The 23453-nt window shown below is 41.4% G+C and overlaps 1 protein-coding gene and 1 long non-coding RNA gene across 2 annotated transcripts; one reads left to right on the top strand and one right to left on the bottom strand.

The window, feature by feature from the left end:
* Nucleotides 1–523: 523 nt before the first annotated feature.
* Lix1l (limb and CNS expressed 1 like) lies at nt 524–21518 on the top strand. The gene is made up of 6 exons (XM_004853915.4): nt 524–910; nt 9269–9432; nt 12405–12545; nt 18501–18596; nt 18862–18939; nt 19283–21518. The coding sequence occupies exons 1-6, from the start codon at nt 619–621 to the stop codon at nt 19523–19525; spliced, it is 1014 nt and encodes a 337-aa protein (XP_004853972.1). The 5' UTR covers nt 524–618; the 3' UTR covers nt 19526–21518.
* Nucleotides 7503–9273, bottom strand: LOC147827766 (uncharacterized). The gene is made up of 2 exons (XR_015452085.1): nt 8912–9273; nt 7503–8096 (listed from the first exon to the last, which is right to left on the bottom strand). It is a non-coding gene; the product is annotated as an uncharacterized LOC147827766 (long non-coding RNA).
* Nucleotides 21519–23453: the final 1935 nt, after the last annotated feature.

The raw sequence follows: 23453 nt of genomic DNA, 5'->3' as shown, positions 1-23453 counted from the left end.
CAGTTTCCTTACTCATAAAATAATAAAACCTGGTTAGTGATAGTGATTATTAAATAAGACAATGCACCAAAATATTTTACACAGTCTATGCTCATCCAATGTCAGTATCTTTCCTTGCTTTAGCTCTACCACTGATTGCCATGTGACCCTACACAAGTCCCATAACTTCTCTGAGGCAGTTTCCTCATGTACGTACATAAAATAAAGTGGTTGCACAAACGATCGCTCTGTCTACAATTCTCTGCAGCCTTGCATCCAGCCCGTTTTTTCTTCAAGCCCCGCCCCAGGGCCTGGCCGGCTTTCTAGTGCTAGCCACAGGTCTCTCGAAGATGCCCTGAAACTGTGCTGTCCCTTACAGAGGCCATCGCCTTCTCTCTTTGCGATTGGTTCTCGGATCCGCCACCTTCCTCGATAACTAGCCTATGGGGGAGCGGGAGCCCGCCCCGTCCCGCTCTCTCACTGGGGATTGGCACCGGGCCCGCTCGTCCCCGCCCCCACTTGACTGACGGCTGGGCCCCGGCGCCGCCCTCAGTCCCCGGACGCTGGCTGACGCGGGTGGCTGGGACCGTTAGCTCGCCAGGCTGGCAGGCTCCCGGCCCTACTCCGCCGGCGGCCGGGATGGAGACGATGCGAGCACAACGGCTGCAGCCCGGGGTGGGCACCGGCGGAAGGGGCACTCTTCGAGCGCTGCGGCCCGGGGTGACGGGGGCCGCGGCCACTGCCGCCACACCCCCCGCGGGGCCCCCGCCGGCCCCGCCGCCCCCCGCGCCGCCCCCGCCGCCGCTGCTCCTGTCGGGGGCCCCGGGGCTGTCCCTGTCTCCCGGCGCCGCAGGCAGCCCCGCGGTGCTGCGCGAGGCGGTGGAGGCCGTGGTCAGGAGCTTCGCCAAGCACACGCAGGGCTACGGCCGAGGTGAGTCTGAGGGTCTGGCCTCCTGCGGAGACCCTCTGAAAAGGAGCCTGGCTCGCACGAGTGCTCGATCGCTTTTCCTGGCGTGCAGCCCTCACATGCATTTCCTTTTGGGGAGTTTTCCTTCTGGGCTGCGCACACGCACAGACGCACACACTCATACACGTTTAAACGTCCCATCCCTCCCCTTGATTGAGTTATTCATATATTCCCCAGGGATCCTTCTTCTTTTTTTTCTTTTTCAGGAAAAATCGCTTTTCTTTCAAACTATTCTGTCAGAAATGGAATTCACGTAGCTTAATGATTTAGCATCTCGCTACCTTTGAGAACTGGTCCCTATTGTGTGCGATCCTGCCATTATCTTGGATTCAGGACATTTCTCATCATGCCCTCTCAATCTTTCCTTTCTGATCTCAGCAATTCCTAGACTCCCCTTTTAAGTTCCTCCATCTCCTTAATCTTGACTTTTTAATTCTTTACTTCTTTACAATTTTCAGTGCAGCTTCAGATTTGGTAAGGAATTAGATAGTGCCTACCCAAGTCACTCATAATTCTGACCAAAACTGGGCCCATACCATTGAGCCCACACTGACTTCCTGTGACTCAGTATCTTACTTTGCTGTCTTTTTAGTACGGAGGCTCACAACTCCAGTCTCTCTGTCTGTCTGGCTCTGTTTTCCTGGCCCCTCCCCAGGAACTGAGGTGAAATACCAGGCCTCGGCTCCCTCAATGTTAAAATTCTGTGGAAATGAGCCAGGTAGAAATCCTATTTCAGTTAGAAATCTTCAGTTTAAAAATGCCTAATTTCTGGGAAGGGAAATGTGAGGGGTTTTTTGTTGTTTTAAACAGTGTAGTTAAACAGTGTAGAATTTCCTGTCTGAGTTCTAGTCCAAATTTATAGTTTATGTAACAAGGAATATATAGCAAAGAGTGTGGAATTTAGAATTGAAGTCTGGAATTTCCAAGACATCACTTCTGTTCTGCTTGATCAAGAAGTAACTATATCTTTAACTTTTTAGTTTAATACAGAGAAAGTTGCAGAGCCTTCTCTATAAACAATATTTTTTTTTTTTGAGAAAGTGTAGTGGAAAAGCTGTAGAGATCTCTGTCACATGCCCAGTCTGCCTTCCAGGAAGGGACTTAGTCTCATTGAGCTTCAGCTTCCTTGAGGATTATGACATGGATTAATTGAGATATTGCAATTGACATATAATGAGTACTTTTAAATGATTATTAAGATCTCAGTTTGTTGGTTCATATTTCCCTAGGAAGAACATGTCTCATTTTCTCCACTCTTAAATTCTGATAGTGTAAATCCGAAGATTCTGATAAAGGCAGATTTACAGATCCGTTTTGCTATGTGTACTTACTGATTAATTTACATTAGTTTCCCTTCATTGTTTATTCTTCTTCTTTCTTTTCTTTTTGAGACAATATCTTGCTAAGTCACTTAGCTGCCTAGGCTGGGCTTGAACTTGTGATCTTTCTGCTTCAGCCTCACAGGGTACTAGAGTGCTTGGATTACAGGTGTGCACTACAAGCATGGCTTTTCCTTCATTCTTCATTTCACACTCTTAGAGGCACTCTTCAGGGCACTGAGGATACAAATGGATATGATTTTGAAATTCATCATGAGCAAATATAGTTATTTGCCAGTTTAATTCAAAGATTTAACAAGGCTATTGATGGACCACCCATCTGCCTCAGACATCTTTAAGTCAAGACTGAGGGAAAGTCTTTGCCTGTGGACATAGTAGTAGCTCGGAGTGGTTACCCTAAATCTGAACTCTTTCTCTTGAAAGCTTATAGGCATTTATTAAAGTTATAGAGGAATACTCTTTTGGTGTCTGTGTTAACCTGGAGAGCCTCTGGTTTGGCTTCTAAACTAAGTACTTTGGAAAAAAACTTTAATTTCCTTAGAAAGGATGAAGGAACAAAAGGATTGTGCTGACAAAGAGCAATCAGTCCGCCTTCAGATGCTGTTTCTCTCCTACAACCTCCCCACCTCCCACCACAGTACTCATTATTCTTGAGTTTCTCATTTCCAGTCTGGGTGTCCAGCCAGTACTGTAAGAGAGTTTGGCAGATAGTCCAGCTTCAGGCAAGCAGAATCTCTGCTGATTTGGCTCAGAAGTTCTTCACCACATGGAACCACTTATTCTGCTTCAACTAATAGGCAAGGCTGCCTTTGGCATGTACCCATATACTCATGACTGATGGCATGGTGTTTGGGGGATGGCTCTTTTCTCCCGAATATAATTTACTTTGGTCTCTGTCCAAATCATTCCCTGATAAAGCAATGCCTTACACATAATGTTCCATTCATATCCTTCACCTTCCTCCGGACTACTTCAAATTTACCTTTTCCAGTACAGCACTTAGATTTACCTTTACTTGTGTTGCAAAAAACAAAATGAAAGAAAACAGTATACCACTTCTATTCTTTCACCTGTTGGTCCTTTATCTCTCCCTTTCCCCACTCCCCAAGAGACGTATGCCTTTGGATCTTAATCAGTTTGTACTGTATAGGATTTGGAACCAGCAGACCTAATCAAAAGTGGCTGTGTGGTCTTGGAGAAATTAGTGAATCTGCCTGTGCCTCATATGTTCCATTTATTCATTTAACAAATATTTATTGATTACCAGATGCAGTGATAAACAAAGCAGACATTTAGTCCCTATCTTGATGGAGCCCACAGTTTGTCTTACAGAGCCTGTGAAGATTCATGGTTCCTCAACTGTTTACTTTTTATAAAATGGATAGATTTGGTAGGGAATTAGGTAGTGCTTTCTTGATAGCTTTGTTTGGATTAAATAAGATAATGAATGCAAAGCACACAGCTCATAGTACTCAATGAGTGGTTGCTATTATATGTTTGGAAACTGTACATATAATAGATACTATTAAAATTGCCATTTCTTTTGCCACTTTTTCCCATGTGGCATTCAGGCCTTTCTCATGTTTGTTATCTGGCAATCCCGAAACTGGTGTAATTGAGCAATTCTCTTTCCTTGCTTTGTAACTGATAACACTTCCCTCTTCAAACCTGTTTTTTAATTTTTGCTCTCCTTTTACATTACAATATGGCTATGTGATTGGAGGTTTTGCCCAGCTGCTCCACTAGGTTGAATAAATGAATCTTGAATAATATTTTCTGTTTAATTATTCCTTTTCCTTGCAAGCACAGACAGATTCTTTTCCTTTAAGTGATTGGAGTTAATCTGATTGGTCTGAATATTTCCAATTTTTAGAAATGTTGGCTTAATCCTCATGTTAGTTTCCTGTGGCTACTGTAACAAATTATCAAAAAATTTGACATCTTAAAACAACAGGAATTTATCCTCCCACAGTTCTGAAGGCCAGAAGTCTGAAACCAGTACCACTGGGCTAAAAATCAAGGTATGGCATGGTCGGGCTCCCTCCAGAAACTCTAGGGGAGAATCTGTTCCTTGCTGCTTACATTGCTTGGCTTTGATGGCATCTCTGCAATCTCTGCCTGCGTGGTAGAGGTCTTTGCCTTCATGCCTCTCTTCCTCTGTATTTTATCAAACCTGAGCTCCCTTCCATAGGGATAACCTAGGAAAATCTCCCCATCTCAGATTCCTTAATTTAAACACAACCACAAAGTCTTTGTCAAATAACGTAACACTGACAAATTCCAAGGATTGGATGTGGACATCTCGGGAGAGGTCATGATTCAGTTTGCCGTGGTCCCCTACTAAAGTCACTGTTACTTCACATCCTTCTCTTCCAAAAAGAATGTCCACTGTAGGCTCTTCATGGGGGCCTTCAAGAAACTGACATATCAGGTAAAATATTGTTAACCAGTTTCCCTGTTTTCCATAATAACTTTAATTAAGCTGCTTCAGCCTATTCTAACAAACCTATGTGATCAGAGAAAACCTTTTTACTCACCTCTCAATTTCTTTTTTTTCTCTTAAAAAAATTTTTTTTTTATTTGAGACATGGCCTCTCAGTATGTAGTTCAGTCTGGCCTTGAACTCACAATGTTGCACAGACTGGCCTCGAACTCACAGTGATTCTCTTCCTCACCCTCCCAAGTACTGGGATTACAAGCATGGGCCACCATGCCCAGCTCTTTCGTTATTCTTATAATTTTTTTCTGTAGTTTCATGTGTTGATTTGTGTTTTTGTTTTTCAGTGCTGGGGATTGAACCCAGGTGTTCAAGCCTGCATGCTAAATATATGCTTTACCACTAAGATACACTCCCAGCCTCCATGTGTTATTTTACCATTTCCATTCTGTTAGATAAATGATCTGTACCTCTCTTTCCACTTAGATACTCATCTAATAGTAAAGGTAAAGACCAAAGTATTCTCTTTTGTGTTGTTATTCAACATCATGGTATCAGCACTCTCTTGTCCCATTCAGACAAGACTGTCGGTGACTTCCAGAAAGCAATTGTATCTGTCAAATGTGTATGTCTTCCATCTCATGTTCTTTAATTATCTTTATGTAAATCACTATGTCCATGGTTCCTTTGGGAAAATCTGATTTAACAAACTATGACTACCCATTGCCCCTATACAGACTTATAATTTTACTTAACAGTTTGGGGGCAGGTTGTGAACCCTCATGAAACCCAACCATGGATTAGACCTTGGGCCCTAAATTAAAATTCCTGGATTTGAAAGAACGCTGGCTTCAGGATATCTAGATTCATCCCCCAAGTCTGTCATGGCTGTGTGATCTTGAGCAAGTCATCTTCCCTCCTTTAGTGTAGGCTGGACTAGATGATAGATATCTAAGTTCCTTCCAGCTCTGAAAGCCCCTCTGTGACCATCTTAAAATGCAGATCACAATTAACTGCCTTTCTCTTGATCATTTTCCCGGTTTTCTCATTTCATGCTCATGTTTCTGAAATAAGACCCCCCCATTTTCTTTGGTTTTGAGTAACCATTAAAAATATTCCTATACTCTGTGCCAAGAGGAATTTAACTGGGTATGGAATGGACATGTACTTTTTAATGGGACCTTCCCAATTATGGTGCTGTCCTTCCCTTCTCTTTTATTTCACTGTTCTCCCTGTTGTTTGCATGTCAGGAGAGCTGTCACCCAGGGCATTGTGCCAAATTGTCTCAGAGAGGGAACGGGCTGAAAAGACCTCAATGGAAAGAACAGAGATGGCTAAGCTTTCTGGGCAGTAGTGACCTTTGAAGAGCCCTTGCCAAAACCAAGGGTGGGAAAGAGTGTTTCCTTTTCATGCTGTCTTTCAGCAGAAGAATGAACAGTCTAAAAAGTCAGCTAAATACAGGGCATTAGAAAAGAGCTTATGCTGCTTTTCAAACTCTGGCTGGTATACGAGTTCCTTGTTTTAGCTGCAGAGCAGATGAGATAACTTGTTGGCCACTAGATTTTGAACACCTTGCTGACAGGGACTGTGTGTTATTCTTTGCATCCCTAATGACTAGAATAGAGGTGCACACTGATTAAGTGCTCAATTTTTGGCTTAATGAAAATGCACCGATCAGGTCTCCTGCTTTGGGGCACATAACTGACTGACACCTTTAGCTGCTGCCCCTCTAGGTCCATCACCCCCTGTGTACTGAGGCCACATTTGCTGTAATTACCACCAGCCTGTGACCAAGCGCAATGGCGATACTGATGCATGGACATCCCAGTCAGATGTGGAATTCCTTCGTAATGAAGACTTCCCAATGGCTTGACCAAATCTTTTTGGAACTATACTGCAGCCTGCAACTCTCATCTAAGCCTCCTTCCTCCCCTCTCCTCCACATGTGTCAGACTTCACTGTGATCAGAGGCATTCCCTGACTGCTATTTCTTCTCTAAGAAACCTCTTGTACATCTATCCCATCTTGCTGTCTTCTTGGCAGACCTGAACTAATGTAACATGTTGGAATTAAGAGTAGGAGAAAGTTCATGTTGCAAGGTATCAGAGAACATGTGTGATCATTTCTTAGGAAGCTTTAAAGACATTTGGAATGTGTGGAACCCTACAGTCAGAATGATCCTTTCCAAAAGCAAACTGATCTTATCCTTTCTTCTGTCTCAGATCTTCAGTTTTGCTTCCCGTCTTGTCTTAGCATAAAGCCAGTACTCTAACATGACCTAAAAGGCCCTACTCAGCCTGGTCTCTGCCTCCTTTTGCAATCTCATCTCGAATTTTACTTCCCCCACTTTTTCTTTTGTGGTAGCCACAATGGCCTTCGATTAGTTCCTTTATTCACCATATTCCCTGCTGTCACAGCCTTTGTACATGCTGTTCCTTATGCTCAGAGCACTATTCTCTAATCTCTTGCCTACTGAATTCCTGCTCATACCTCAGCTTAGATATCACCACCTCTCAGTAGCTTTCTTTGACCACCTTCCCTAGATCAGATACTCCTACATTTCCTGCCACCTACTCTTCCTTTATAACATTTATCACAGTTAAAATTTTAGTACATTTGATTTTTAAATTTTAATTTTTATTAGTTCATGTTTGCAGTACATAATGATTACATTCATTGTGGGGAGTTGGTACATGTCCATAAGTGTTTGTTATTATTTTGTTACTATCTTTCTACCTCTTTACACTGTAGGCTATATAAAGAAAAGGAGCTCTGCATGTTTCTGCTCACTCTTGTAGCCTAGAATCCAACACATAGTGTAGCACAGTACTCAATACCAACTTGTGGAATGCTTGAAAATAGTGTCAGGCCTGGAGTTTGATTTTACTCTACTTACAAGTAATAAGCTAGCCAGTTACTATTTCATAGATGCTAGTACAAGTCAAGAGATTTCTGGGTCAGAGATAAAAGACTCTTATTACTCACAGCATAGCAAATAACATGAGCATCATATGTTCCCCTTGCCTCTCAAGTCTGATGCAGAGGGCTTAGTGGATGCTTGCACAGGCCATGGGTTACATAGTAAGAAGCACTGAGCATGGGGAACCTGCCATTTTTTTTCCACCACCAGGAATTGAACTCAAGTCCTTGCACTTTCCAGGTAGGTGCAGCACCACTGAGCTACATCCCTGGCCATTTTATAAGAAGCCATTTTATAAGAAGCAGTAAGCAGGCTTGTTCTTTTTTTTCTTTTTGGTACTGGGGATCGAACTCAGGACCTTGCGCTTGCGAGGCAGATGGCAATTAGGCTTGTCCTTTGTCCCAGAAGGAAGCATCATCTCATCCCTCAAGACTTCTTGCAGTAAAGACAGTCCTGACAAATGGGCCAAGTAAAGAACAGTCAGGCTTTGCAATCTTCCCATACCCAGGAAGGTATGAAGGAACAGGAGAGACCTGTGGAGGAGTCCTCCCCAGCATACAGTTCCTCCCCAAATTCTTTATACCCAGGTACAGTGTCAATTCTGCCCCTACACACACACACACACACACACACACACACACACACACACAAAATCATTATACCCATAGTATTCCAGACTGGAAAGGGAATCTGGCCATTGGTTTGCTCCCTAGAAACATAAGTTTTAGGAAGGCTAAAAGTGCTGTAATAGTGCCAGTATTCCTTAAGCAGCAGTATTGCCTATGGTTTAAGAATGTTGCCTATGGAACTAAGACCATGTGAGTTTGATACTTATTCTGCTATTTTCTATAGCCTTGGCCAAATTATTTAACCCCTTTTGGTCTCATTTCACTCATCTGTAAAATGAGGATACCAAAAGTACCTGCATTATGTTTCTTTTCTCCTTTTTTTAGTTTTTTTTTGGTACCGTGGATCAAACTTGGGTCCTTGCACTTGCGCAGCAGGCGGCAAAACCACTGAGCTAAATCCCCAGCCCTTCCTTTTTTTAGTTTTTTAAGACAGGGTCGCGCTATGTAGTTCAGGCTGCCCTCGAACTCATTGTGTCGCCCAGGCTGGCCTCAAACTCACAGCGATCCTCCTGCCTCAGCCTCCCGAGGGCTGGGATTATAGGCATGAGCCACCACACCTGGCAAAGTTTATTTTCAAATGAGTAAAACGCTTAGGAAATGCTTGAAAACAGTACGTGTTCAATAAATGTTGGCACTTACTGTGATGGATTATTGTCCTAGGCCAGCCGACCAGCTGCGGAATAATCTGCTTCATTAGGCAGTGAGAATGATCTGCTGACCTTGGAAACTGTGTCACCGATATTTAAATTCTTCTTCGGTGTCTAGGACTAATCAAAATGTAAACTAGTAACGGAGGAGGAGGGCATGGGTACTCTGGTCTTCCTACACAATTAATTTAGGGTCAATCTGGGTGGGTTAATTTAAGTGTTTTTAAATAGCGATAGGTAAGAAGCTACAGGACTCTTAATGTAGGCATAGATTACAGGGACCGCACTGAAATACAGGGCCACTCACAGCTGTTCTCACTGCTGAACTTAACTACTCCTCTTCTTTTAGTGAACGTGGTGGAGGCACTGCAGGAATTCTGGCAGATGAAGCAGTCTCGTGGAGCCGACTTGAAGAACGGGGCTCTGGTGGTCTATGAGATGGTTCCTTCCAGCAGCCCCCCCTATGTCTGCTATGTCACCCTGCCTGGGGGAAGCTGCTTTGGGAGTTTTCAGGTAAGCGTTGTGACACAGCAGTAGTAAAGATAAAAGTTTAGGTACTAGGGCCAGAGATTTAGCTCAGTGGTGCCGTGCCTGCCTGGCAAGAGCAGGGTCCTGAGTTTGATCTCCAGTCTCACCAAAAACAAAAGCTGAGGTACTAATAAGGACCTTTTCTATTGCTTTGGTCATTCAATCTCTGCTGAAATCACATATTTGAAGACCTAAACCAATTCTGGGAAAATCATTCTGGCAAGCATATGAGGCTCATTAGATCACGAAAGAAATTTAGTAGCATGATTTCCTGTCAGTCTGCCCAAACGCAAACCCATTTGGAATTTGAGCAGTTATGAATGTGCCCTTGCTTAGTGTATTAGACTGTCAGTAGGGAATATGCACTTGGTTAGTACTTCAGACTACTTTGTTCTGGTCTGGCTTCTGTCCTTGCATCCAGCTGCCTGCCGTCTCTTCTTGAGGGCCTAGAATGGTATTCCATGTCCCCAAGTATTGTTTCCTAGGCAATTAATAAAGAAAGCAATGTTTGAGTTTTCTAAGAGATCAAAGGGGAGAGACTATTTATAATGGGAACACTGTAACATGAAGGAAATAGATTACATTCTTTTTGGTTGTTTGTTTTCAGTGCTGGGGATCAAACCCAGGGCCTTGCATGTACTAGGCAAATGCTGCACCACTGAATTATGTGCCCAGCCCTGGGTTATGCTGTTTCTAAAGTCTTTTCTATTATTAACATTCTATAATTCTATGAATGACCTGTGATGATAAGAGTAGTTGCTGTTATGGGCAGTGGGAAATTATTAGACACTAGTGTAAATATTAAAATAAAATCTATTTTTTGCATTGTAGAACGGCAATCAGCCTTCTGAAATGTGAACTTAGAGTTTGAATGAGAATTTAAGGAAGAAAATAGACATATACATTCAGATTTCCACATGGTTTGTGTAACCATTAGACAAGGTAGACCTCCTTGCTTTGTGCTTCCTTAATACTGTATCCTGAACCTCTGTCACTTATTATAATTCTTATTATAATTCACCATAATTGTTTGTCTCTCCAAGTGGACTAGCCTGTATGGAAGCAGAGATTCTACCTGTTTTTTTAAGTGCTGAGGTTTGAGCTCAGCGCCTCACACATGCTGAGTCTACTTTCTTGTTCAGTATTAAATCTCTACCATCCAATTCCGAGCTCAGCACATAGTAAGTACTTAGTATCTCTTTAGTATGAATGAGAGCCACTGAAGTTCAGCTCCTGCCTCAAAGGGAAATAGTCCTGAGGAATCTTCGTTTCACATCGGGTGACTAAAAGTTTCTCCTCAGAATCTTGCCCATTTCAGAGAGATAAATGTATGCCCCGGATGACTAATGTGTGTGCCATCTCTTGTTAGAGAATAAGATCTTTCCTTCTTTTTCCCATCTCATCACAATGTTCAATAATGATCTAACAATTTTATGATGGTGCCCATAATTGAGCCATTATAGTCATTTAATTTCTTTTATTTTCTGAAAGAGTAGAATTATCTATCTTGGCCTTTTGTAGCTTATATATCTTATATCCATTTTGGCAAGTGAATTTTTTCCTGGTAGTTTTCTTCACACAAGACTTTTTCAGAAACAGCACTATAGAGTGGACAGCAGGCTAGCAACAGAGAAGCAGAAACAGAGAAACTGAAGAAACAAAAGGGTTTAAGGGCCTGGTGGTGCACATCTATAATCCCAGCATTCCGGAGGCTGAGGCAGGAAGATCACTGTGAGTTTAAGGCCAGTCTGGGCTACATAGTGAGTTCAAGGCCAGCCTGAACTATATAGCGAGACCCTGTCTCAAAAAACAAAAGAAAACAAACAAAGGGTTTAGGGTTAATATGTAAAGCTTGGCCGGGGATTTAGCTCAGTGGTTTCGTTGCCTGCTGCGCAAGTGCAAGAACCCAAGTTCGATCCCTGGTACCAATAAATAAATAAATAAATAAAATATGTAAAGCTCAAAAAAATATGTTAAGCTCTATGTGCTATCTCTGAGAGAACTGTAAGTTACATTAGATATTATTGATAGTGAGGATGGTTAAGTAGTGAAACATATCCTGTACCTTAAAAAATTACAGTATCACTTTCTTCCTTTCCTCTAATCACAGTCAGAAGTGACAAAGGGCAAGAGGCCTTTGAAGCAGCCAATGATGAGGAATTATAAAGGAATGCTTGGTGGCCAGGGATCTTGAATTGAATGATTTAAGACTTCTGAAAATCAGACTTGCCCTATGACATCTATGTTGGATACAAAGTAAAAACATGAGTTCTGTTTTAATTTTTTCTTTTCTCAGGTCAGCTTTCCTTCGCTCTTTTCCTTGCTTCCCCTGGGGGTGGGGTGGGGAAGACTGTAAATTTCTTCTTCAGATTTAGACCCTGTTCAGGGAGAGTGCTTTGCCTCACTGTCTTACTGGGGAAAATGCCTGTTCACAGCTAAACGTGAAGTCTAAGATCCGGTTGGCTGCCTCAGATGGAAACCAGAGGCCTCCTCTGCAGAAGCAGCCTAGACACAGATTTGTTCCAGTCTTGGGTTATCTACAGGAATCCAAAGAAAACCTTGCCTGTCCGCAGAACAAGAGAACAAGATACAGATTTCCAACAAGCTGGCCAGAATCTGGCTTTGGAGTAATTAATTCTGTTGACAGTTTAAACAGAGGTATTTTTCATGTCCAGTGGTTCTGTGCTGACTTCAGCAGCCCTCCTCATTCTGCATTCAATTTGGTATACGAGCTGTAGCTGTCTCCAGTTCCTTAATGACTTCAGGATGTTGAACCAAGACTGTGTTTCCAAAAATCCCAACCATTTTACAATAAAAACTTTGCAAAGTGTGTTTAACATAACTGATTGATCCAAAAAGTGTCCAGATGCCTTCTATCTCTAGAATTTCCCTTCCACTGTCCCCGCCTCTCTCTCAGACACACATCTACAAGTACTCCCATTCTCTTCCCTCCCTAGTTTTGCCCCACAAAAGCTGAGGCCCGGAGGAGTGCGGCAAAGATTGCACTAATGAACTCTGTGTTCAACGAACACCCTTCCCGCAGGATCACTGACGAGTTCATTGAGAAGAGCGTCTCTGAGGCCCTGGCATCTTTCAATGTGAGTAACTTGGATTTGGGAGGAAGGAAAGGGAAGGACTGGAGTTCTTATTTCCTTTTCTGTCTACATCTCAGTTCTTTCTGTCTATTCTGCCAGTGTTCTGCATCGTGTGTGCCATGTTTCAAGTCTTTAATTCTATAATTCTTTCAGTCTCTAATTCTGTAACTGGGTTTATGTCTTTTGTTGTTTTGTCTCTTTCATTGTGTTTCTTGGGTGTCTAGAAGCCTTTAATTCAAAGCTTTATGGAATTTTAGAGCTATTCGAAAATTCAAGTTATTCAGCTTCAATTTTGCTTTGGGTGGTTTGGTTTAAAACTTTAGTCCCTTAGTGTTCTTATAAAATTTAATTAATCAATTAATTACTTTTTTATTTAATTTTTTAAAATTTATTTTTGCAGTACTGGGGATTGAACCAGGGCCTGTCCCTACCTCACTCCCCTAATTTCCCAGGCTGTGCTTGAACTTGTGATCCTCCTGCCTCAGCCTCTCAAAGTGCTGGGATTGCAGGCATGTACCACCATGACTAGATGTGATATTTAGCTTTCTGTGTCTGACTTATTTCACTTAACATATGGTCTCATATTCTGGCCATTTTCCTCCAAATAACATGATTACATTCTTCTTAGTGGCTAAATTATAGATATATATTTTTAGATGCAATAAAGAAAAGACATTTATTGACTTATGATTCTGGTCCAAGGTTAAAGGACCCACATCTGATATCTTTCTTCTAGTGAGGTGGCTCAGGGCATCACATGGTGAGAGAGAGGGAGCTCCTGAGAGCTGGGTTGCTGTTGTTGTTTTTTTGTTTGATTGCTTGATTGATGTTTGCTTTTCTTTTTTGCAGTACTAGAGATTAAACCCAGGAACATTCTTCCACTAAGCTACATCCCTGGTTCTTTTTATCTTTTTTATTTTATTTATTTATTTTGGTACCAGGGGGATCGAACTCAGGACCTTGCGCTTGAAAGGCAGGTGGCAGAGCCACTGAGCTAAATCCCCAGCCCTTATCTTTTTTATTTTGAGACAGAGTCTAAGTCTCTAAGTTGCTTAGACTGGATTCAGACTTGAGAGTCTCCTGCCTCAGGCATGCACCAGACAAGAGTATGTGCCACTAAGCCTGGCAAGAGCTGTCGTTTTATTAAAATGACTGTTTTCAATGTTATTTGTCTCTTGCCTCTGTTGCTTCATCTTATTAATAGAGACCCCTTTTATTATTGTGTCTAGTCTTTTTTCCTTTTAGAAATGGGGAGGATCATTTATTTACTTTCTTTAAAAAGAACATCTGCTTTTTCAAATCATGATGATGATGATGACGGTAATAACCATAGCTAACAGGCATTACTTAAAGTGACTTACATGTATTTGATCCCCTTTGATCATCAGGACAATCCTATGAGGTATAAGTACTATTTTATCCCTGTTTTACAGATGAGGAGACTGATCACAGAAGTGAAGTTTTGTTTAATTTGATGTAGCGAGTAAGTGGTAGAGCCAAGATCAGAACGCAAGCACACTTAGCTGAGAGGCACAGCTCAAAAATTAACACTGCCTTCCTCCTTCTACCCCACAAACTCATTGATAAGGTAATAAAGTCAGACCAGTTTTCTGTTTCTGTTCTCTGTGCATCTAGTTAAGATATAATTACATATACCAACTTGCTTTATTGCTTCATGGATTAATTGTTGAGCACTTTAAGTCGTAAGTTGGCTTTCCTTCTGTTACTGAGAACCTATCTGTTTTCCTCCCATTATTCTTCGTCCTAATCAACAGCATGGTAAGGAAAGAAATGTTTTAGTCAAAGCCAATTAAAATCAAGAAGTACATTTTCCACTCTTAATTCACCTAATGATACTATAAAATTGAACATGAGTTTCAGTTATAGAAAGCAGGATGTGCAGTAGTTGGAAGCATGGGCTCTGAATTTATTGTACTGAAATTATGGTTCTACCAATTACATAACTTGAAGCAAGTGTCAGTTTCCTCATCTGCAAAACAGGATAAAAATTATATATTTCACATGGAGTTTCTGGATAAAAGAGATATTTAAGCACTTAGTACATGTTAGCTCTTTAGATGCCTGTGGATACAATAACAGAGAAATCTCACTTCAAGTTGACTTAAGGAAATAAAGGAAGGAAATTTATTGTCTAACATGACAGTAAGTGCAGAAGTAGGGTAGATGTCAGGGCTAGTTGATTGCATAGATTGAGAATGTCATCATCTAAAGCTGGGCACAGTGGTGTGTACCTGTAGTCCCAGATATTTGGGAGGTCGAAGCTGGAAGACCACTTGAGCCCAGGAGTTCCAGAGCAGCCTGGGCAACATAGCAAGACCCCATTGCAACCAAGCCAGTGAGGGAGGGAGGGAGGGGCAGGGGGAGAGTAAGAGGGACAGAGAAGGAGAGAAAGAGGGAGTAAGAGGGGGAGAGAGAGACAGACAGAGACAGGTGGAGAGAAAGGAGAAAAAAAAGAAAAAGAATGTCATCACCTCCTGGTCCAGATTCTTTCCATCTCTGCACTCAGCTGTCCCCTAGATACAGGCTTTATCTTTGCATCGACTCCCCTCAGAGTGCCAGGTGGCTACAGACTTTTAGACATTAAATACAGGAAAGAGACCATCTTCTAGCTTCTCTGATTAGTAAGGAATCCTTTCCCAGAAGTCCTCCCGCAAGATCTGCTTTCAACTTCCCATTGCTAGAATCCCCACCTTAAACCAGGCAGCTGTGTATGTCTGTTCCATCTACTCAGGAGGCTGAGGCAAAAGTATCTCAATTTCTAGCCCAGTCTGGGCAAGACCCTCCCTCAAACTAATAATAATTCTTAAAGGGTTGGGGATATAGCGCAGTGGAAAGGCACTAGGTTCAATTCCCTGTACCCCAAAAAAGTTGGAGGAGGGGGAAAGGATGTAGCTCAGTGGTGGAGTGCTTGACTAGCATGCCCTGGGTTCAGTCTCTAGCACTACAAAACCAAACAACAGAAACAGAATTCCCATCTTAATTCAGTGGCAAAGGGAATTAGGATTGACAAGTTGCAATAAAATCACTCTCCTCTAAGGTAGATGAGAGATAGATGATCACTAAACAAGATTCTACAGTAAGGAAGAAAGAAAAAGATGTTGGATGAATTCTGAGCAGTGTCTTTACAAACTGTTTAAGAAACGTGAACCTGAGTTAGTATTCTGAGTCCACTGATCTTTGATTAACCCTCCCGGTTTGAGAATTTAATGGATCTCTCTGCAGTTCCCCAGTGGAATCCCTGTTCACCAGGAGAGCAATTTTCATTTAATCATAGCTGTGGATAAATAATGAAGCCCACATTACTTTTTTGTTTCTAAGGGTACTGAAAGTGAAACTAAATTGTACTGTTTTATTTGACAAATCACCTAGCTTCAGTGGGTCTGAGTTTTCTCATTTGTAGAATAAGTTGGTTGCATTAAATTATCTCTAACTTCTTTCCATTTATATCCTAAGGATCCTTTTATTTATCCAGTATCGTGTGATTGAATGTTTGTTAATAAATGGAGTAGGTTTACCCCTGGTAGGTGTGGAGGTGTGATACGATGCAGAACTTCCTTACTGGTGGAGCATGTCACTCTGGTATATGATGAGTTACAGGTGTGTCACGATACTGATTCCTTCAACTTCAGAAGAAGGAGCAAGGCCTGGGGCAGATCACCTTCTCTGCCTGATATACAACTCCGGTTGTATATCCCATTTGGCTATACAGATATGGTCATTATTTTATATGTGTCATATCATGGAGGCATTTGGGACTCACTAAGTAAATTATCATGTCGAAGAATTACTGGTAAAAATGAGTGTTCTTGCTTCAGAATCCTAAAACCTAATTTTGAAAATTGCTTTCTTTGTTCCTTCCAGTAAAAGCCCCTCCAGCTGCTGGGCATGGTGGTGTACACCTATAATCCCAGCACTTGGGAGGCTGAGACAGGAGGATCACTGCTAGTTTGAGACCAGGCTGCTGTACATAGTGAGCTCCAGACTAGCCTGAACTATACAGTGAGACCCTATCTCAACTCCTCCCCCCCAAAAGCTTCTCCAGCTTTTTCTTCTAAATCCAAATCTTGTGACTTTTGCTCATGACAAAGATTAACTACATGTGTGCTTTGATTGTTTCTCATGAGCCACAAAATAATATGAGTTAATCTTTAGCCCTTCTGCTGGTTAATTCTAGCACAGTAACAATAAAGAATAATAATAAGCTAACATTTGCAGTGTACTTATTAAGTACTTGGCATTATTTTAGATGTAATACATATACAGGAAAACCCCATGAAAAGAGCTCCACGGTAGGGCCAGGGATTTAGCTTAGTGGCACCATGCTTGCCTCACAAGCGCAAGGTCCTGAATTCAATCCCTGGTACCCCCTCCCAAAAAAGAAAAGAAAACAAATATATAATATCTAAATAATTAACAAAAATGTGAAAGAAAAGTGTTCCACAATAAAACTGAAATTAGATATAGTCTGATGGGCTCCTGACCTCTAGCCAGTACCCTTTTCTTTCTTTTTTTTTTTTTTTGGTACCAGGGATCAAACTCGGGTCCTTGCCGCTTGCGCAGCAGGTGGCAAAACCACTGAGCTAAATCCCCAGCACCAGTACCCTTATCAAAGAATGCAAAATAAAGTTATCTTGGCATGTTGGGTTGTGTGGAACTGGCTAGAAAGAGCAGGCAACTTCTGAGAAAGTTGGGTCCTGCTGTTCCCAGTAGTTTCTTGGCCCTATTCAGATCAGGTTGACAAAAGGGTCACCAGTAAACCAGCCTGCTCCATGGTCTGGAATTATCCCCAATAATTAAGCCAGAGAGAAAACCACTACCAAATGTCACCAAACCATCACCAGTCCCAGAATGGATTTGAATTGTGTACCTGGACACCAGCTCTAGTACAACACAGCACTTGTATTTTGTGTGGTTGGTTTTAGACCACATGTATCTCACTAATTTTTTCTTAATTTAGAAAATGTATTTAGTTCTCAAAACAACCCTATAAGGTAAGTCTATGATTACTCCTATTTTACAGATGAGGAAACTAAGAAACAAAGACATTAAATGATTCCCGAAGGCCATGTGACTAATAGGAGCTCTGGTCCTTGCTAACTTTTACATCGAATTGTTTTTTGCACATTCTAGGTTTGCAGGCTGGACATTATGTCTTTAGCCCACCCCTGCAAAGTCATGTAACCAATAGAAGACACATTAGGGAAATGTGCAGGAGGCCCAAGTGGGGATTTCTCCATGTTTATGGCTCCCACTATTTCCCTTTCGAAGGCTCAGTTGTCCTCCAGGCTAGTCTGATCCTGTGCACCTAACTCAATCTTTTATTTTGGGTGAATCAGAGTTCTTTGTGCCTTAGTTTTTTCCCCTGTGTAAAATAGGGAACATCTGAGCTAGGCATAGTGATACATACCTGTAATTTCTGCACTCTGAGAGGCTGAGGCAAGAGGATCACAATTCTAGCCCAGCCTGGGAAACTTACTGACTTAGCAACACTCTGTCTCAATATAAAAAAATTTAAAAGGGGCTGACCTGTAATCCTAGCATTGGGAGGCTGAGGCAGGAGAATCACTGTAAATTTGAGGCCAGCCTGGATTATATAGTGAGTTCAGGGCCAGCCTGAATCACATAGTTAGACTTGTCTCAAAAAACTAAAAACAAAACAAAACAGGGCTAGGAATGTGTTTCAGTAAGAAGGCACTGGATTCAATCCCCAGTACTGGAAAAAAAAAATTTATACTGACTACAGTTGAAAGATAATATTGTGAATATATTGAGTTAAAGTATGTTTTTAAAAATTAATTTTACCTGTTTATTTTTATTATACAGTGGCAACTAGAAAATTTAAACATGTGGTTCACATTATCTTTCTGCTGGATAGTGCTGCTCCCGTGATAATGGTGATTGAAAATCTATTTGTCTTTTCTGGTTCTCTGTTACCAGGGCAACAGGGAGGAAGCCGACAACCCAAATACGGGGATTGGTGCCTTCCGATTCATGTTGGAATCCAACAAGGGCAAGTCAATGTTGGAGTTCCAGGTACTGTTCCACCTACTCCCCTGACTCCGATAAAATGGCTCAGCCTAATACCTTCTAAGTCACTGATAATGAAAAGGAAAAGAAAGAAGGATGTTAGAATATTTTTCAATGTCCACATACCTTCCTTTCTCCAAGGGCCTATCTGAGTTGGTGATTTCAGATACTTCTACAGATACATTTTGTAAAAAGTTCTCCTCCATGTGATTCTGATACAGTCTCCTAATGTAAAATCATTGTCATGGTACTTCATATCTTCTTCCCCCAGGAGCTAATGACAGTTTTTCAACTGCTGCACTGGAATGGCAGCCTTAAGGCCATGAGGGAAAGACAGTGTTCTCGTCAGGTAAGAGATCTTATGGGCTACAAGAATAGTGTGGAAGGACTGCTTCGAGGTAGCTGTGATGTTAGAAATAAGGACGCATATGGTTTCCTAATTATAAATATTGAAAGCCTTACTTAAGGGCACTCTCCACCCCTATAATCTTTCCTATTGAAATCTTCACCGGGATACTTTTGCCTGCCTTGCTTCCCCCACCAGGGAGTTTCCCTTAAGAATCTCCTTGAAAGCCAGCTGTTGACTTCAGTTAGGACTCTGAGGCCTCGAGTACCTACTTCCAGTTGGGTCAGTGTGGTATGACATGAACCTTTACCTTCTTAGTGATCTTCCCGTTCCCCTGCCCAACTAGGAGGTGTTGGCTCATTACTCGCACCGGGCCCTGGATGATGATATTCGCCACCAAATGGCCTTGGACTGGGTGAGCCGGGAGCAGAGTGTGCCAGGGGCACTGTCTAGAGAGCTGGCCTCCACCGAACGGGAGCTGGATGAAGCTCGGCTGGCAGGCAAGGAGCTGCGCTTTCACAAGGAGAAGAAAGATATTCTCATGCTGGCTGCTGGGCAGTTGGGCAATATGCATTCCTCCAACTGCTAGGCACCTTCCCTCAGACTCCCCATCCTCGCCACACCCTTTTTGTATGTCTCCTTGCTAAGACTTAGGATGATTTCTGTATATAATTTCTCAGTTTTATACTTTAAAAGATATATGTATAATTTCTATACCTGGATTCCTATTTGCTAAGAGATCCCTTTTCTAACTTCCAGTTTTTCGATGTGGTTTCACTTGAAACATCTCCATTCCACTTAAGAAAGCGTAGACTCTCTCTGGAGCATTGTTGGCTCTTAGACTTCCAGATAAAGTCGCCAAGTCATTTCAGTGGCACATGATTGACTAAGTGCTCATTTGCTATTTCCTTCTTTTAAAAGAACAGGTACAGGGCCAGGGATTTAGCTCAGTGGTTTTAGTGCCTGCCTCGCAAGCACAAGGTCCTGAGTTCGATCCCTGATACCAAAAAATAAATCAATAAATAAAAGAACAGGTAGGCTGGAGGAGGACTATGTGCCCCACCCTCACCCGCATTCTTGCCTTCTCTTGCATTCAAACAGGGTATGTGTTAGAAGCCTTTGGCTTTGGTTTATCTCGAGCTGGATCTGCGTGGTATCCTTTTTTCCCCCCTCTATGTCCTTACTCCTTCTTTGCCTTCAAATGCTCCTTTATTTTAAGGCTTTCTTAGAGCTATGGTTTCTTATTCTTAAATTGCTCCTGAGAAACTGCCCAGGAACAAGAGAGCAATTATAATTACAATTCATGGAGGTTACTATCTAAGTTGCTTCTGAGGCTTATATATACCATCCCAGCTTGCTAAATGTACTCTGTAGTAAGAGGGAGGTCAAGTTTGATGCTATCATTCAGCATTCTCTTTTCATTTCTCCCCCGCTCACCCAGCTTAATTAAGCCTCATATCTAAACTTCCTGCCTGCAGAGCTTGGTAGGAAATAAAATGCCCCACCACTTCCCACCCTGCCCCATCATTTTGCTCTGTGGAAGCAATATCTATCCTACTTGGCAAGTAAGGGCCAAGTTCCTCTCACTTCCACTAAGTTGCTGCTGTTTGTACTTTAGATGTATGTAAGCTACTTTAGATTTTCATCTGTTTCTTCTCTTTGCTTTCCCTTTTCTCCACATTCATTATTTGAGCATGAGTTAGGAAAACTAGATGAGACTTTGGTATTATACAACTTCCTCATTGGAACTTTGGGAAACTGCAGGAAGGGGAAGAGAACAACGATCTGCTATATGTGTTTTTGATATGGTTCTCCTCCCCCACCTTTCTCTTGGGTGAAGTAAGAAATTATCTGCAGTAGAACTACAAAATTCTTCCTCAGAGAACTTTTTTGGAGAATTATATGTAGTAAAGTATATTTTCCCCTTGTTTCTGTAATCTCCATTATACTATATTATTGTTCAGTGCACTTTCTAAACTGAGTTTGGGAAGTTTAATGCTCCTGCAGTTGGACTTCCCATTTATCAATTGCATTATTTTCTTTTAGAAGTAGACTAAGAAAAAGACCATAATTTACTGTTTTGGATTAGATAGGAGCAAGATGAAAGGGAATTTTCTTGCTTTGGAAATCATCTGGTGACTAGTACATATGGGATCAAAAATAAGGAGTCTGTCCACAATTATAGTGGTGTTTAAAAGAGGCTTCCTTGATTCTCTGAGCCCCATCTTTGTATTCTATGGAACACGTGGGGTTGGAGTAGAGGAGCCTACATTACATAATAGGTGCATCTATCTCTTTTTATTGAGTGATATTTATAACCCAGAAATCATGACCCCTCCAGTTTCTCCTGTGCTTCTTCCTCTGGGAAAAATTATTAAGAGGCATTAGTTGTGGGAAGAATTGTCCTTGAACCTCCAAGATTTATTATTTTTCTCAAATACTCAAGATCCCAAAGAACTTGACAAAAATTGTTCCCTGATCTGTCTGCTCTTGGTGTTGATGATTTTACTTCTCTTTTTAGTACTTTTTATGTATTTTATATGTATAATTTTGTATAATTAAAAATAGATTTTTGTCCAGAATGACTGTTTCTTGAGACCTATATATTACAGGAGCTGTAAAATGGCCCTATTCATTTATACATACACAAAACAAGAACTTTTTATTATATTTCATGGGTGGTAGAAATAAAATTGTAGGTGGCTAAGGAAAGGCAGCCTGCCTCCCCTTCTCCAGATGTGTAAGGAGCCTGGGTTTTGTGCTTGGCCCCTTCTATGCCTTTGCTCATCCCCAATGTGCGGTTAACCCATTAAGCGGACTTAAACTCCTCTACATGCACAACTGTCAAACCTATTTCTTCCAATCCCCCTCAAAACATTCCTTCTTCCTTCAGACACACTTATTCCATCATTTTTGCCGCTTTCTGAAGCAGTTCTGGAAGTCCTTTTTTTTTTTTTTTTTTGGTTTGGTACCAGGGATCAAACTCAGAACCTTGTGCTTGTGAGGCATGCAGTGACACCACTGAGCTAAATCCCCAGCCCTGGAAGTCCTTTTGTATGAGTCTCATTAGTTGTGCTTTCATGGCTGCTGAATCAATTCCAAACATTTGCCTTTCATGGTGTCCTGAATCAATGTCCCCAATGTCCTGAATCAATGTCCTGAATCAATTCCAAACATTTGCCTTTCATGGTGATTTTGACTTTGGGGAAAAACCAGAAATCTCAGTGCCAGATCTGGGGAACAAAGTTTTTATAAACCTGCCTTTTCTTTGGATGGTACTGGGCAACAGCATTCACCGTATTTTTTATCACGACTCAAAAAGACTTCGAAAGAAGACTACCAGAACTGCTTCATAAAGTGGCAAGAATAATGGGATAAGCGTGGTTGAAAAAAGGCAAAGTATTTTGAGGAAGACTAATGGCAATGTGACTTTCATTGTAATAAATTTTAAAAAGTAAGCCAGGCATGGTGGCATATGCCTGTAATTCCAGCACTCAGGAGGCTGAGGCAAAAGGATTGCCATGAGTTCAAGGCCATCCTGAGCTACCCAGTGAGACCTGGTCTCAAAAAACCCCAAAATAAATAAATAAATAAACAAACAAATAAATAAATAAAATAAGTTTTGTAAAATCTAAACATTCACCGTATGTTTTTATCACCCCTTGTGTTTTTTCACATGATGGACATTACTAACCACGTGCATGTGACAGTAGCACTGTGAATTCTCATATCCAAATTAAGGCCATTTGTCTGTACTCCTTTATGACTCCCTAAACCTGTTATTGGAATCATCTACCTATCTGAGCCACAAATTTTAGGTCAATTCTCAACTCTGCCCAACCTTCGTCTAGTCACTGTTGAGCCGACCACTTATATAAACTCTAATTTGTTTTGTCCATATTTACTGCTTTAGTTCAGTTCTTTCTACTATATGGACTGGACCACTACAATAGCTTCTTAACTAATTTTTTCATTCTTAATATTCTCCATGTTACTTCTTTTTAAAATACCCATGACTGTGTCACTCCCTTGCTTAAACTTTCACTTGGCTATTTTTATCTTTAGCAGCATTTCCCAAAGTTTTATATGTAAACCATTGACATTACTGAGGTGATTTTAGGTGATAGGTGTCACTTTTTAATAGTTATACTTTCATCTGAATTTGTGGTAGAAAAATATTGATTTCCATTTGTGGTTGTATTGAAATTTCCGCTAGGGCCAGGGATTTAGCTCAGTGGTTCCAATGCCTGCCTCGCAAGCACAAAGACCTAAGTTCAATGCCCGGTACCAAAAAAAAAAAAAATTTTCCACTTAATGTAAATTTACATTTAAAAAATCAGTCTACACTAGGCGTGCTGTTGATAATGTGATTATCCTTTTATTGCCTGCACTTTTTCTAATATTAGACACACATAGGCATCATAACTATTTGATTAGCCCACAGCGCACCATCGTTGAAGGTTTACATCATGATTGCAGAACTTGGGGGGCAATATGAGTGTTGCCCAACTCATAGG

This window comes from Heterocephalus glaber, unplaced genomic scaffold (assembly GCF_053883595.1).
Source record: "Heterocephalus glaber isolate CG9 unplaced genomic scaffold, H.glaber_assembly_v1.0 deba00001442, whole genome shotgun sequence".
Lineage (NCBI taxonomy): Eukaryota > Metazoa > Chordata > Mammalia > Rodentia > Bathyergidae > Heterocephalus > Heterocephalus glaber.
Note: the sequence above shows the minus strand (reverse complement) of the source record. Positions and strands in the feature narration are given on the sequence as shown.

What these genes read in the sequence shown, in the direction of transcription:
- Lix1l (XM_004853915.4), top strand. Translation starts at nt 619, where the DNA reads ATGGAGACGATGCGAGCACAACGGCTGCAGCCCGGGGTGGGCACCGGC. An exon ending in AGGCCCTGGCATCTTTCAAT is followed by an intron (nt 12,546 to 18,500) that starts GTGAGTAACTTG and finishes CTCTGTTACCAG; the next exon opens with GGCAACAGGGAGGAAGCCGA. An exon ending in AAAGACAGTGTTCTCGTCAG is followed by an intron (nt 18,940 to 19,282) that starts GTAAGAGATCTT and finishes CTGCCCAACTAG; the next exon opens with GAGGTGTTGGCTCATTACTC.